The sequence below is a fragment of the Terrapene carolina genome, unplaced genomic scaffold (assembly GCF_002925995.2).
Source record: "Terrapene carolina triunguis isolate 2854851 unplaced genomic scaffold, T_m_triunguis-2.0 Scaffold558, whole genome shotgun sequence".
Lineage (NCBI taxonomy): Eukaryota > Metazoa > Chordata > Testudines > Emydidae > Terrapene > Terrapene triunguis.
This window is the reverse complement of record NW_020664909.1, coordinates 2,998,754-3,015,007: the sequence shown is the minus strand read 5'-3', so window position 1 is coordinate 3,015,007 and position 16,254 is coordinate 2,998,754. Positions and strand designations below refer to the sequence as shown.

At 39.6% G+C, this 16,254-nt stretch overlaps 1 protein-coding gene across 5 annotated transcripts in view; it reads left to right on the top strand.

Moving 5' to 3' along the window:
- SENP7 (SUMO specific peptidase 7) overlaps positions 1-16,254 on the top strand; it is a 72,771-nt gene that overhangs the window by 8,445 nt on the left and 48,072 nt on the right. For 4 of the 5 annotated variants that reach the window (XM_026659003.1, XM_026659002.1, XM_026659001.1 and 1 more), the window contains exons 4-5: positions 3,570-3,667; positions 15,327-15,524. In XM_026659003.1, the coding sequence (XP_026514788.1) occupies positions 3,570-3,667; positions 15,327-15,524 (296 nt within the window). The remainder of the gene's footprint in view (positions 1-3,569; positions 3,668-15,326; positions 15,525-16,254) is intronic. The other variant, XM_026659004.1, reaches the window with a different exon arrangement.

The following is a 16,254-nucleotide window of genomic DNA, read 5'->3' as shown; positions in this document are numbered from 1 at the left end:
TAACAAAGTATTCTAAATCTGTTTGTTTTTTTTGGTTTGGTGCAAAATACAGATTCTCTTCCAGTGACCTACAATCTTGTAGAATCAGCTGCTTAGCTTTTTATAAGCTTCATGTCAGAAGAGTATGTTCAGGAAGGATTTGTCTATGAAGAGGGTAGTGGTCTGCGGACCAGTTCTGGACGGATGTTTCTTAGCCCACTTGCTGATTGTATAAAGTGGGGAATACTAAACCTAACCTTCTTCTAGTTGCTAACATGTTTATCTATGTAGCAGTTAAAAATAAATCTTGAAGAGCCTCTCCTCCCTCTTTGATCTGTGTTCCTGTGTGTAAATGGGATCAGAGTGCTTGGAAGCAACAGGTTTTCCACTAGTAAACTGCCTTGTCACTCTGTGGTACACTCTTATCAGCATCCTTGGCTCCTTGATCTCTGTACTTACCATGTAATTTTGAGTGCTACTGAGTCTGAGGTTGCAGTATATATACACTTATGGACCAATTTTTAAACATCATTGATCTGTCAGCTTGTTGTTGTATGTATTTATGGTTTCTGGATCCCCATTATCTTCAGCTATGTTGCTGTAGGCATAACTTCTGCATTTACTTGCTCCTAGGTTTTGACATCCTTGTTACCCTGTGCATAACACCATTCAGTACTTTTCTCTGGGGAGTTTCAACACTGCTCAGAAGCTAGGAATAAGGCATGTGGTTCTCTCCAGCTACCTCCCTCTCTCATAGCTCCACTTCCCAATACCCTCACAGTTATTGTGGAAAGTAGTTGTAGCAGGACTTGCTCTGTCATTGCAATTTGGGTGTTGGATTATCTCCTCCTTGATGTCCATCTAGCTCCACCTTTAAGAAACACCTCAGCTTCTAATCTAGACAGCTCTTAGCTTTCTGCAGTTTCCCCATGCTCCGTTCAGCCTATACATCCGAGAGCTTCATTCTGGGCCTAGCAGTCACTTGGGTGTTTGCTCCCTTTAATAATAACACTGTTTAACCTTAAGGGAGTGCAATGCACAAGATTACTTCAAAATGTTTTACAAAGCTGTGTAAATATCAACCCATTCTACAGATAGAAACGGAGATGCATTTGTAAAATGGGTTGTCCAAGGTCACACGGCAGGTCACAGTGCGGGAGCTGGGAATAGAACTCAACTTTCTTGACCTTCAGTCCAGTGCTCCATCCATTGGATCACACTAAAGCACACTAATTCACAGTGTATCTGGAAGGCTGCATGACTACCATATTTTGCATTATTAGTCATCAACTGAGTTGAACCTTAAGTTACGTTAAGACTTAAGTCAGAAGCATGTCAACTGTGGTAGCCAGCATCACCTCTCTTCCTGCTAGGGAGATTGGCAGATCAGTTCCCTACACTTTATCAAAATAAATTGCTTCGACCGAGTGTCCTTTAAAATAATTAAAGTTTGGCTTCCTGCTATTACAGCATCTGTTTCCACCTGCCTCATTTCTGACCTGCTACTTATTTACTGAGGGCTCTATATTTTAAGTCCTTTATTTGTGTTTGACCCCTTCTGATCTGTCAGGTTTTTTTTTGCTTGTTTCTTCTTATTTTTTTTTTTTAATTCAGCTCTCATGATTAAACAGATTTATGTTTCATCTGCATGTACAAGCAAATGTCCATCTTGGAGATATACGTAATAGTGTTGCCTGCTAGTTTTCTTCCTTATTAGATATCATCCTTAAGCGATATCATCCTTGAAGCTTTCAGTGGAATTCCATTAGACAGATCTATACTACACTGGCAACAAATAATGTCCCATTGTTCCCTGATGGTGGTAGAGACAGAGTTACCTGCTGTGGTTGGCACAGCCAGCCTTACTATTTTTGGGTGGGCCCGCAGAACAATTTTTTGCCACCAGCCTTTCACAGTTTTGGGGGCAGTCCACCATGATCCACACCACTATGCATAAGGCAAGCCCTCAAGATTTTGGAGTGGGGATGGATACTTTCTTTGGGGCACAACCCAAACTTAGTTGATTCATTAGAAAGTGTGTGTGTGTGTGTGTGTAATCTTCAGATTTCCCTTTGGGTATGTCTACACTACAGGATTAATCCGAATTTAGATAATTCGAATTTGGGAAACAGGTTGTATAAATTCGATTGTGCGCGGCCACACTAAGCACCTTAATTCGGTTTTAAACCACATTAATTCGGTGGTGTGCGGCCACACTACCCCATTAACTTAAACACAGTAATTCGGTGGTGTGCGTCCACACAAACCCTAATTCGAATTAACAAAATCGATTTAGGCTCTACTCCGTTCGTCGAGGTGGAGTACAGAAATCGATTTAAAGGGCCCTTTAATTCGAATTAACTGGCTCTGTAGTGTGGACGGGTGAAGGGTTAATTCGGATTAAGGCAGCTAAATCCGAATTAAAGTCCTAGTGTAGACCAGGCCTTTGTCTCCCCATCGAAGCCTTCTACTGCAGAAGTGAGTGAGGCCCAGTTTGCTTGTGTGCTTTCAACCGTGCTGATCCATTGGCATCAATTTATATGTTCTGTGCGCTCTCTCTCTCTCTCTCTGTCTCTCTCTGAAAGCTGATATATGCTCCTTTATATCTTCAACTCTCCCAAAAACGGAGGGGACAGGAAGGACATAAAGACTGTCTCTGGCTTTGGAGAGCTCATTGTGTTTATATAGTTTCTTGTTACTAATTACTGGTCAAAAAGGAACTGATGGTTTAAGACATTAGTAACAATTGTGTCTCACCATTGTGTTCTGAAACAGGGTTCTGCCATGCCACCCATCATGGAGGCAGTCTAACAGCTTTAGTTTTTAACATTACAGAGCATTCAGATCTTAAAGTGAAGATTTGGTTGACTCACTTAGATCAGTGGTACTCAGACCTCAGTGGTTCAGGAGCCAATTTAGCGATCAGCATTATCCAAAAGAGCCACAGTAGTATGAATGACAGGGAAATTTTTAGTTTTTATATATATTATTCTCAGAGCAAATAAGTTAATAACTTGGTGAAAGTTGATAACTTAATTGGTTAATTGCATAGTAAAAAGCATCCTGATTGGTTAATAACTTAGACTGGTTAATAATTAAATCACACAGTGTTTTAATATCATGTGCTGCAAAGCCACTTGCGGCTTGAGGGCCACAGTCTGAGTATCACTGACATACATCAAATTAAGTCACTTGTTAAGGGAATTAAGCTAGGCAGGTATCTTACTGGCTCATGATTGATATTGAACAAACCCATTGCAAAAGCACATGTGCTCTTTTCTTAAATAAAAGTTCACAATCCGGTTTTCCTGCACAAATAGTCAAATTTCTTAGGGAAAGGGCAGATTTGACACCTGGTTGGTGGTATTCATAAAAATGCTGGAAATCATAGTGGTTTCAATACTTTATATTCTTTGAACTGAATGTCTAGTTTTCTTTGCTGCTGGCCTTTTATACTACGTAAGCAGTTATGTTCTTTCAAGCTCTGTCCTTCTCCTCACTCTTCCACCTATTCTTACCTCTTCCCCATACATTAACCATAATTTAATTTTTAAAACTTCTTCATTATTAGACCTTTTTTTAAATTCCAGTGGAAATTAAGGGCAAGAAATCAAGAGCCTTATCCAAAGTGGAAAAGACAAAGGGACTTTGACAGACCCAGCTTCATTGATGAAGGATCAACAATTGGGTAAGATGTCTCACATCAAAACTAGCTCATTTTACGTTATAGTGTTTTACATATTCTGAGTGTTATAAACCTTTCTTGAAGACAGGTATCCTTATTTTCTACACAATTATTAGGGGAATACAAATGCTACTTTCATAGCTGTTTAGAAAGCCCAAATTGAGATTAATGGCTAGGGATGTGTTTATGTAGTAATCATATGGTATTATAAATTCACAAATAGATTACAAGTAGGGCTGTCGATTAATTGCAGTTAACTCTCACAATTAACTCAAAAAATGAATCGTGATTAAAAAAATAATCACAATTAATCACACTGTTAAACAATAGAATATCAACTGAAATTTATTAAATATTTTTTGATGTTTTTCTAAATTTTCAAATATATTGATTTCAATTACACAATACAAAGTGTACAGTGTTCACTTTATATTATTTTTATTACAAATATTTGCACTGTAAAAATGATAAAAGAAATAGTATTTTTCAATTCACTCATACAAGTACTGTAGTGCAATCTCTCTATTGTGAAAGTATAACTTATAAATGTAGATTTTTTTTTTTGTTACATAACTGCACTCAAAAACAAAACACTGTAAAACTTTAGAGCCTACAAGTCTACTCAGTCCTACTTCTTGTTCAGCCAATCGCTAGGACAAACAAGTTCGTTTGCATTTACGGGACATACTGCTGCCTGCTTCTTATTTACAATGTCACCTGAAAGTGAGAACAGGCATTCAAATGGCACTGCTGTAGCTGGCGTTGCAAGATACTTACACGCCAGATATGCTAAACATTCATATGCTCCTTCATGTTTCAGCCACTATTCCAGAGGACATGCTTCCATGCTGATGATGCTCGTTTAAAAAAAAAAAAAAAATGCATAAATTAAATTTGTGACTGAACTCCTTGGGGGAGTATTGTAGTCTCCTGTTCTGTTTTACCCGTGTTCTGCCATATATTTCATGTTATAGCAGTCTTGGATGATGAACCAGCACATGTTCGTTTTAAGAACACTTTCACAGCAGATTTGACAAAACATAAAGAAGGTACTAATGTGAGATTGCTAAAGATAGCTGCAGTATTCGACCCAGGGTTTAAGAATCTGAAGTGCCGTCCAAAATCTGAGAGGGTTGAGGTGTGGAGCATGCTTTCAGAAATCTTAAAAGAGCACACTTGGATGCGGAAACTACAGAACCTGAACCACCAAAAAAAAAAAATCAACCTTCTGCTGGGGGCATCTGACTCAGATGATGAAAATGAACATGCGTCAGTCCGCTCTGCTTTGGATTGTTATCGAGCAGAACCCGTCATCAGCATGGATGCATGTCCTGTGGAATGGTGGTTGAAGCATGAAGGGACATATGAATCTTTAGCACATCTGGCATGTAAATATTTTGCGACGCTGACTACAACAGTGTCATGTGAACGCCTGTTCTCACTTTCAGGTGACATTGTAAGCAAGAAGTGGGCAGCATTATCTCCTGCAAATTGTAACCAAACTTGTTTGTCTGAGGGATCTGCTGAAGTAGGACTGAGTGGACTTGTAGGCTCTAAAGTTTTATGTTGTTTTGTTTTTGACTGCTGTTGTTTTTTTGTTCATAATTCTACATTTGTAAGTTCAACTTTCATGATAAAGAGATTGCACTACAGTACTTGTATTACGTGAATTGAAAAATACTATTTCTTTTGTTTTTTACAGTGCAAATATTTGTAATAAACAAATATAAAGTGAGCACTGTACACGTATTTTGTGTTGTAATTAAATCAATTTATTTGAAAATGTAGAAAACATCCAAAAAGATTTAAATAAATGGTATTCTATTACTGTTTAACAGTGCAATTAATTGCAATTTTTTAAATTGCCTAACAGTCTTAATTATAAGCTTTACTTTGTTGTAAGATTTCTCACAAAGTTGGATGGCAGCATCAAATTAGGAATACAAATCTGACAGGTAATTGAGGCCTTGTCTACACTATGGGGGTAAGTCGACCTAAGTTTCACTCCAGCTACGTGAATACTGTAGCTGGAGTCAACGTAGCTTAGGTTGACTTGCTGTGGTGTCACCACCGCGCTGCGTCAATGGGAGACAGTCTCCCATCGACTTGCCTTACTCTTCTTGTTCCGGTGGAGTATTGGAGTGAACTGAACAGCGCTCTGCAGTTGATTTAGCTGGTCTTCACTGGATCCGCTAAATCGACCCCCGCTGCATCGATCGCAGCAGCATCGATCCCCAGTAAGTGTAGATATGGCCTAAGTCAGGACATTCTATGGCCTGTGTTATGCAGGAGCTTAGGCTAGATGATCACAGTGGTTCTTTCTGGCTTTATAATCTGTGAATCTGTGTCAGTTAAATTCTTTGAGATCCTTAGATGAAGACTGTTACTCTTTAAGTACAAATTGTTATTTCAGCACCTGCTGCTCTTGTGGGTTTGTTTTTTTCCAAATTGGTTTCCAGATCACCTTTCAAATATATACATCACTATGGGATCTCTGACAGATCATAAATAAGTTTTTTGTCAGCTGTCAAAGGAAAACAAAGCCAACCAACATGATTAGCAGTAGGTACTGAGAAGTTAGATACAAGCATGTTCTCAGACCTCTTAAGTGAGTGAATGTGTGATGTGGTGGGAGGTGGTGTGATTTATGGAATCTTTATATTGATAACCTTTTTTGTCATTGGTATGTTTTGGTTTGCCTCAGAGGTTAATAGTGAATTGCATAGAAAACATCTACTCTGTAGCAACTGGATAGTTATGTATGTTAAAGAACATGTTTGAGAAATCACATGCGGAAGGAATAAGAGTATTTGACAAAGCTAAATGTTAAGTATTCTTAGATTCAGTGTTGGTGACGGAAATTAAGTATTTTGATTTCATGGTGCGATTAAATCTACATAATTTAAACACTTAGATATTTCCAGTTATTTCTAGTTTGTGAATTGCAGAATTAGGATAATTCTCTATCTCATGGTTGGTATTTAGAATAAACTCATTTATGAAGTAGTTTCTTGGAAGGAAAAGGTTCTAGAAGTGCAAACTTTTGAAGAAGAAGCTACAGTTTAAGGAAATGCTTAATGTCAAAGTATGTCAGATGATTCTGCACCTTTTACTCAACGTGTAAGTGACCACAAAGGTTTCTTTGGTGATCAGTTAGCCCTGCATTTATGTACAGTAACTACTTGCTTAATGTTGTAGTTATGTTCCTGAAAAATGCTACTTTAAGCGAAACGATGTTAAGCGAATCCAATTTCCCCATAAGAATTAATGTAAATGGGCGGCGCGGGGGGGGGGGGGGGGGGTTTGCGCCAGGGAAATTTTTTATATATATATATATATATATCTAATATATATATATATACACACACACACACAGTATAAGTTTTAAACAATTTAATACTGTACACAGCAATGATGATGGTGAAGCTTGGTTGAGGTGGTAGAGTCAGAGGGTGGAAGAGGGTGGGATATTTCCCAGGGATTGCCTTAATGCTAAATCATGAACTAGCACTCAGCTGAGCCCTCAAGGGTTAACATGTTGTTAATGTAGCCTCACACTCTATAAGGCAGCAGGAATGGAGGGAGGGGAGGCAGCATGGCAGAGAGAGACAGAGACACACACCTTTTATGTGTGTGTGAGAGAGAGAGAGAGAGACAGGTGTTGCCCCTTTAAGTACGCTGACCCCACTCTAAGTACAATGCCTTTTTAAGTAGATCAGCAAGTTGAGACAGCAGCTGCTGCCAGCAAGCTCCTTCCATCCTGAGCCCTATCTCCCCCAACCTCCCCCCCACTCTGTGGAGATGTGGGGCAGGAGTGGGGGGACACCCTGACATTAGAACCCCTCTTCCCTTCCCCCCACCCCCCGCCCTTGCACAGCAAGCAGGAGGCTTCCAGGAGCAGCTCCAAGGCAGGGGGCAGGAGCAGCACAGGGCAGTGTGGGGAGGGACAGATGAACTGCTGGGCAATTGATAGCCTGCTAGGCGGCTGCCGCAAAGGGAACTTAGGGGAGCTGACTGGGTTGCTGCCGGTCCACCCTGGTTCCATGCCCCCACAGCTAGCTCCAAAGGGCTGCTCTTCCTGCAAGCAGTGGACAAAGCAGGCAGCGGCCAAACAACGTTATAAGGGAGCATTGCGCAACTTTAAACAAGCATGTTCTCTAATTGATCAGCAATGTAACAACAAAACAACATTAACCGGGACGACTTTAAGTGAGGAGTTACTGTATTGAATGCTGCAAACTGTTGTAGGTAAGAGGTATGCTTAACAGAAATTCTAACTTAACTTTCCTGCTTCTCCAAAGGCATAAATGTCTGCATTGGCTTTGATGCCCCAGAATGCATCCTTCTTTAACATTAGATACAAGGGAACAACTGGCAGGCAATGAAGCTTTTCTATTCCATCACATCCAACTTAAACACTGGAGTTATTGCAACCCTTGTGTTGTGATTTGGTATTCCAGTGGGGCTTACTTTCTTCTCTCTGTGATGCCAGATAACATTATTGGAGTGTTGCAGTAGACCTTGAACTGGCCATTGTGACTTTGGGAAACTTAAAGAAAATAGATACCTTTGGAATCCATTACACAAATTACTTTCACTTGATATTTGAGGTAGAGGTGCATCGTCATAGGGTTTAATACTTTTCCAAAAACTCATTGCAGACACATTAATAAAAGAGTGATTAATAATATAGTGGGGCATCAAATGTTCAGAAGTTAATTTATGCTTTTCAAGAATTTTTTTTTAAGGCAGGATTTGTATAGAAAATTGAGATGTTGAGAACACAATTAATCAAGGGATACAATAAGAAATTCTTTAATTGCATATTCACCAGTGCTAGGAGGCTGGGTAATAAATGAGAGGAGTTGCGTATTTAAGAGTATAATCTTGACCTAGTTGGTGGTATATAAACCTGTTGAGAAGATTCTTATAATTGAAATGTTAAAATAAATGGAATTTAGGAAGGATGAAGTAGGCAAAAGGGGAGGCGGACTAGCACTGCATGTCAAAAATGGTGTTGTCTATTTCCTGAGTGATACATCAGACCTCCGGCATGCTGGCAATACTAACATGTCCTGGGACTTTTTAAAAATTATAGAGGACAATTTCCTAACAAGTTGCTCCAACCCAGGGGAATCCTGTACTAGACCTCATCATGACAGACAGACATTGAACGCAGAATTGGTGATTGCTTAGTGATGCAAGTGATTTATGACTTAATTACATTTGTTGTGTGCAAACAGAATAAAGTCCAAGGTAGTAACATATATTTGGTTCTTTAAAGGGCCAGTTTCATAAAGCTGATAACAATTATGGGCCAAATCAGCTGGAGAAAGAATTTAAATAGAAAGTTGTAAATGTCAATTGGGAATTGTTTAGGAATATTTTACTAAATGCCTAAAATGCCATAATTGAGAGAGAAGGCAATAAAAAACAAAAACAACCACCAAAAAAACAACCTGGCTTAAAGGAAAAGTTTGGTGGGACAGGTTCCCACTCTGGTCGGGGGGGGGGAGGGGGGAAGAGCTCCTCTGGGCTCAGTTAGGCCTGACCTGGCGCACCTGGCCTGTTGCACATGGAGAGAAATGGCTCCTTAAAAGGGAGGACCAAGCCCAGCCGAGTGTGGCACTCAGAAGGAAGTGGAGCTAAAGTAGCCCCACAGAACAGAGGCTGCTTACCCAGAAAGCGGCTGAAAATCCTCTGCTGCTTGGATCCTCTGGAGAGGTAAAGAGAGAGACTTAATTTTGCTTTTCTTTTCATTAGAGCCCAGGAAGCTCAGCCTGGGCTGCTCAGATACCCAAGAAGATAGGAACCCAGCCTCCTTCATATAGACTATTTGCTTTTTTCCTTGCGAGGAACAGCAGGGTGAGCCCAGACTGTTGTGTAGGTTGCAGGATTATTTTGTTTGCCTTTTCCTTTTTTTTGGAGTGTGGTTAAACCCAGAAGGTGGGGAGTTGTCTTGCTAAGATTTACAGCTGGGAGACTACATCCTTCACTCCAAACCGGTGCTACAGTGATATCTACAGCCAGAGAGTGATGTCTGGGATGAGAGAGAGAGACCCACCCTCACCCTTGGGGGAGCCCTTGAGGTACAACCCATGACAGGAAATGAAAGCAGATTTTACATAAAACAAATGGAAGAAAGGGGAAGTTGATAGCAATGAATATAAACTAGTAGCTAGAAATGTAGAAATTTGATAAGGGAAGCAACAGAACACAAGGAGAAAGCTAATGGCTAGCAGAGTTAAGGACAGTAAGCAGTTTTTAAAGTATGTTAGAAACAAAAGGAATCTTAACAATGGTATAGGTCCATTGTTAAATGGAAATGGCAGAATTGTCAGTAATTATGCAGAAAAGGCAGAAGTGTTCAATAAATATTTCTGTATTGTATTTGGGAAGAAAGCCAGAAAATGTAGTCCTGTCTTACGATGATAATGAAATGCTTTCCATTCCAGTAGTAACTCAGGAGGCTGTTAAAGAGTAGCTACTAAAGTTAGACATTTTTAAATCAGCAGATCCAGATAACTTGCGTCCAATTTTTTTAAAAGCTGACCAAGGAGCTTTCAAGGCTCTTAATGTTGATTTTTCAATAAGTCTTGGAACACTGGGGAAATTCCAGAAGACTAGAAGAAAGCTAATAAACAAACTGTCCAATGTTTAAAAAGGATAAGCGGGATGACCTGGGTAATTATAAGCTTGTCAGCCTGACATCGATCCAAGACAAAATAATGGAATGCTGATATGGGACTTGATTAATAAAGAATTCAGGAGGGTAATTATAAATACCAATTACCATGGGTTTATGGGAAATTGATCCTGTCAAACTAACTTGATATCTTTTTTTGGTGAGTTTACAAGATTGGCTCATGTAATATAATTAGACTTATGTAGGGCATTTGACTTGATATTACATGACATTTTGATTGAGAACTAGAACAATAAAAATCAACATGGCACACATTAAATGGATTAAAAACTGGATAATTGTTAGGTCTCAAAATGTAATTGTACATGTGGACTTATCATTAAGCAGGTGTGTATCTTGTAGGGTTTTGCTGTTATCCAGGAGGGACTCTGGTGTAGAGATGTGAGCAGCAGGATGAAACAAAGATTCCTAGCTTTTCTTCTCAGCAAACATGTGTGATCTTCATTAATTCACTTAACCTCCCTATGCCTATTCGTCTATAAAATGGGGAAAATACGAATTTAATAAGAGTGCTGTGGTTTAATACTTAGAATGCACCACAACCACTAAGTAATCTTCACCATACCCCAATGAAGCAAGTACATTGTATTCCTATTTTACTTATGGGTAAAATAAGACTGAATATGGTCAAGCAACTTGCCCAAGGCCACAGAGGGAGTTCTTGATTCCTAATCCCATTTTCAAACCACTTACCCCTCTTTCGTTATTAATTGTCATAAACCACTTTCAGATCCTGTGATGAAATAGCACAATTTATTATTACTATCTGTGCTGTAAAGTTCACTTTACTATTTGTGTACCAGATCAATTAACTTAATTTTTCCTTAAAGCATATATGATGCTTTTAAAAATAGTTTTTTTACAGACGGGATACAACTCTTTCAGAGGCAGGTATCAGGACCTGGAACCAGACTTCACTGGCATCCATTTAGCAGCACTTGCTCTGGAGTATGTAGGATGGGCGCTTTTATTGTTCAAGCTTTTGATTCTTGTCCGCTTAGTTCTTTGGGAAATTTTTTTGTAGAAATACCTGAGTTTCTTGAAAAAGGTGTGTAATGTTTTCCTGTTAGCCTGGCATTGTAAGCATTTCATTGAAATATATGTCAGGATTGGGTGAAGTAGTGACTGCTTTATCACAAAGACTTAACTCCTGTAATCGGTTACTGACAAGCTTACCTGGGAAATGATTCCTTGCTTCTGGTCGGCAAGATTAGTGTGGATGCTTGTTTGTTGCTAAAGTTTACGAATGCAGTGTTGGTTATCTGCATCCTCAACTGGTATATAGGGCACCTATCTTGGAGCAGGGGGAGGAAATACATAGGCTCTTTTTATATCAGCAGGATGGTGTCCTGAGCCTCTGTTTGCCAGAAGCTGGGAATGGGCAACAGGGGAGGGATCACTTGATGATTACCTGTTTTTTTTCATTCCCTCTGAAGCACCTGGCATTGGCCACTGTCAAGAGACAGGATACTGGGCTAGATGGACCTTTGGTCTGACTCCGTATGGGTTCTTATGTTCACACCTTCTCTGAGCCTCATAGTATCTGCCTGGCACATACCTCTCACTTGCACAAAGATGTTTCTCTTTATATAAAAGCAATTCCTCCCATAGTATGTATAATTCTTTAGTCTTCATCTTTCTCACTTTATATATACAATCTCCATAGAAGCAAAGTTGCTTAAGCGAAGTTGCTGTTTTGCATTCCTTGCTGCAGAACCAATTCAGTGCAAAAGAGACTTCAGTCTCATCTAGCAGAGCAAATGCAGCACATAAGAATGGCCATACTGGGGTCAGACCAATGGTCCATCTAGCCCAGTATCTTGTCTTCCGACAGTGGCCGATGCCAGGTGCTTCAGAGGGAATGAACAGAACAGGTAGTCATCAAGGGATCCATCCCCTGTCATCCATTCCCAGCTTCTGGCAAACAGAGACTAGGGACTTTCAGAGCATGGCATTGCATCCCTGACCATCCTGGCTAATAGCCATTGATGGACCTATCCTCCATGAACTTATCTTATTCTTTTTTGATCTCTGTTATAGTTTGGCCTTCACGACATCCCCTGACAAAGAGTTCCACAGGTTGACTGTGCGTTGTGTGAAGAAGTACTTCCTTCCTTTTTTTTTTTTTAACCTGCTGCCTATTAATTTAATTGAGTGATTCCTATTTCTTGCGTTATGTGAAGAAGTAAATAACACTAAATTTGCTTTCTTCACACCAGTCAAGATTTTATAGACCTCTATTATATCCCCCCTTAGTCACCTCTTTTCTAAGCTGAAAAGTCCCAGTCTTTTTAATCTCTCCTCATACAGAAGCTGTTCCATACCTCTAATCATTTTTGTTGCCGAACTCTGTACCTTTTCCAATTCCAGTCTATCTTTTTTGAGATGGGGTGACTGGATCTGCATACAGTATTCCAGATGTGAGCGTACCATGGATTTATATAGAGGCATTATGATATTTTCTGTCTTATTTATCCCTTTCCTAATGGCTCCTAACATTGTTAACTTTTTTTGACTGCTGCTGCATACTGAGTGGATGTTTTCAAAGAACTATCCACAGTGACTCCAAGATCCATTGAGTCATAATAGCTAATTTAGACCCCCATCATTTTGTTTGTATAGTTGGGATTATGTTTTCCAATGTGCATTACTTTGCATTTATCAACATTGATTTTCATTTGCCATTTTGTTGCCCAGTCACCCAGTTTTGTGAGATCCCTTTGTAACTCTTCACAGTCTTCTTTGTACTTAACTATCTTGAGTAGTTTTGTATCGTCTGCAAATTTTGCCACCTCACTGTTTATCCATTTTTCGAGATCATTTATGACTATGTTGAACAATACTGGTCCAAATACAGACCCGGGGGACACCACTATTTACCTCTCTCTATTGTGGAAACTGGCCATTTATTCCTATCATTTAAACAGTTATTGATCCATGACCTTCCCTCTTACCCCATGACTGCTTACTTTGCTTTAAGAGCCTTTGGTTAGGGACGTTGTCCAAGGGTTTCTGAAAGTCTAAGTAGACTGTATCCATTGGATCACCCTTGTCCATATGTTTGTTGTCCCCCTCAAAGATTCTAGTAGATTAGTGAGGCATGATTTCCCTTTGCAAAAGCCATGTTACCTCTTCCCCAACATATCATGTTCATCTCTGTGTCTGGTAATTCTGTTCTTTGCTATAGTTTCAACCAATTTGCCTGGTACTGAAGTTAGGCTTTCTGGCTTGTAATTGCATGATTGCCTCTGGAGCCTTTTTTTTAAAAAAATTGGTGTTACATTAGCTATCCGCCAGTCATCTGGCATAGAGGTTGATTTAAGTGATAGGTTACATACCTCAGTTAGTAGTTCTGCAATTTCATATTTGAGTTCCTTCAGAACTCTTGGGTGAATACCATCTGGGCCTGGAGACTTATTACTGTTTAATTTATCAATTTGTTCCAAAACCACTGGCACCTCAATCTGGGACAGTTGCTCATATTTGTCACCTAAAAAGAATGTCTCAGGTGTGGGAATCTCTCGCACATCCTCTGCAGTGAAGACTAATACACAGAATTCATTTAGTTTCTCCACAATGCCCTTATCTTTGAGTGCTCCTTTAGCACCTTGATTGTCCAGTGGCCCCACTGATTGTTTAGCAGGCTTCCTGCTTCTGATGTACTTTAAAAAAATTTTGCTGTTACTTTTTAAGTCTTTGGCTAGTTGCTCTTCAACTTTTTTTTCGGCCTGCCTAATTATACTTTTACACTTGATTTTGCCAGAGTTTATGCTCCTTTCTATTTTCCTCAATAGGATTTAACTTCCAGTTTTTAAAGGGTGCTTTTTTTTTCTTTTTTTCTTCCTCTAATGGCTTCTTTTAATTTGTTTAGCTATGGTGGCACTTTTTTGGTCCTCTTACTAAACTATGTTTTTTGATTTGGGGGGGGGGGGTATACATTTAATTTGAGCTTTTATTATGGTGTTTTTAAAAAGTTTCCATGCAGCTTGCAGGCATTTCACTTTTGGGTCTGTACCTTTTAATTTCTGTTTAACTAGCTTCCTCATTTTTGTGTAGTTCCCCTTTCTGAAATTAAATGCTATTGAGGTGAGCTGCTGTGGTGCACCCCTCCCCCCCCCGGGCTGTTTAAAATTATTATATTATGGTTGCTATTACCAAGTGGTTCAGCTATATTCACCCATATTCAGATACTGTGCTCCACTTAGGACTAAATCAATAATTGCCTCTCCTCCTGTGGGTTCCAGGACTAGTTGCTCCCAAGAAACAGTCATTTATGGTGTCAAGAAACTTTGTTATGTAGCACACCTCATGTAAGCAACTTTAATAGTAACTTGAACTGACCTTGTAATTTATAATTACATACAATTTCTCAAATGTAGATGACCAGTAATTTTTAATGTTGGGACATAAAAATCAAGGTGATAATCTGACAAAATATTTGGCTATGGTAATAGCATAATTTTCTTGCAAAACCTCATTTTGAATCGGTGCATGAGCCGCTAAATGCCTTATTGTCCTTAAAGTGTTGCCACAGTATGACCCTCTGTTTTCGCCCTTTGGTACAGTCTGTCTTGAAGATGCTCAGATCTACAGTTTCAGTGCAGTTTGAGGCTCTGGTAGCACCAGTTCTGTGAACTTTAATAGAGGTGATACAGCATGTGTGGAGATTTTGCTGCACTAAAAATTTACCCCCGTACATGCACGTGTGTTTGGGCTAGTCACTGATGCCAGAATGCAAAATCCTGAAAGGGATGCTGTGACCCAAGATAATCAGTCTTGACTCTCCATCTGTACAAAGAGCAGTTTTGCAAGTCATCAGCTGAGCAAATATACTCTAGCCAAGATAAAAAGTGTTATTGCAGGGACTACAGAGTCCTTCAAGAAACTTTGTTGAATTCATGTACCTTCTCTAGACTTCAGCACTATATTTATTGTGTCTTATTGTCTGTATGGCAGGCAACCCAAAGTTATGTTGACGAATGTCCTGAGGACAGAAATAGGAAGAAAATACACACAGAGCCAGCTTATAACTGATGCTAATTTATCTGATGTTGACAAGTTGCAATCAGATCGACCACCCTCATCATCCGTTGCCAGCCTAGAGCTATTGCAAATATTAAATCCTCCTCTCCAAAGCCTTTTTATATCCAAAAGGTATGTTGTTCAATACTGATTAAGTCTTAACGTCCTGGATCTTTGCTTCATTTGACTAAAAATCATAATCATTTGCTTGCAATTGTTTTTTATGGGAAAGTATTCCTTATTACATTGTAGATGTTACCCGTTGTCTTGATCACAAGCCTTACTCTTGTGACTCACTTTGGATCATATAATTTGAGTGTGCCTGTACCAACCACAGTCTTGTGGGATTTCTGATGAGCTGGTGTCTAGAGCTTGATTAATTCTGGTCCAGCTTATTGGACGCTCTGAGATGGGTGCTTTTCATCACTCCGGTGAAAAGAAAACACATTCACATCTAACTGTCTACAGTTCTTTCCTCTTCTGATTGTTCTTCTGGATCTGATTTTGACTCTCTTCCAAGTCATACTTCTCATCACAGACCACCTGTGTGCCAGCTCTGGCAAATTGACAGCTGCTCTGCAAACACCAAGGCTCCCTTGAAAAGGACTTTGTACCTCTCAGCAGAACAGGAGTGGAAAGAAAGACATCAGACACCACAACATGCTGTGCTGGAAAGTGACCCAGGTGGATCAATTCACAGAGAGAGAAGACAGAGGGAGGTGTTTACAGGGCATAGCTAGGAGGCAGCATCATTCATACCAAATTCAGAAAAGGCTGTGGCTGTACATCATCATAATCATCTGAAAGAAATCACAATAGGAACTGCAGAGCATAAGCACCAGAGTTTGAGGGAAGAGAGCTA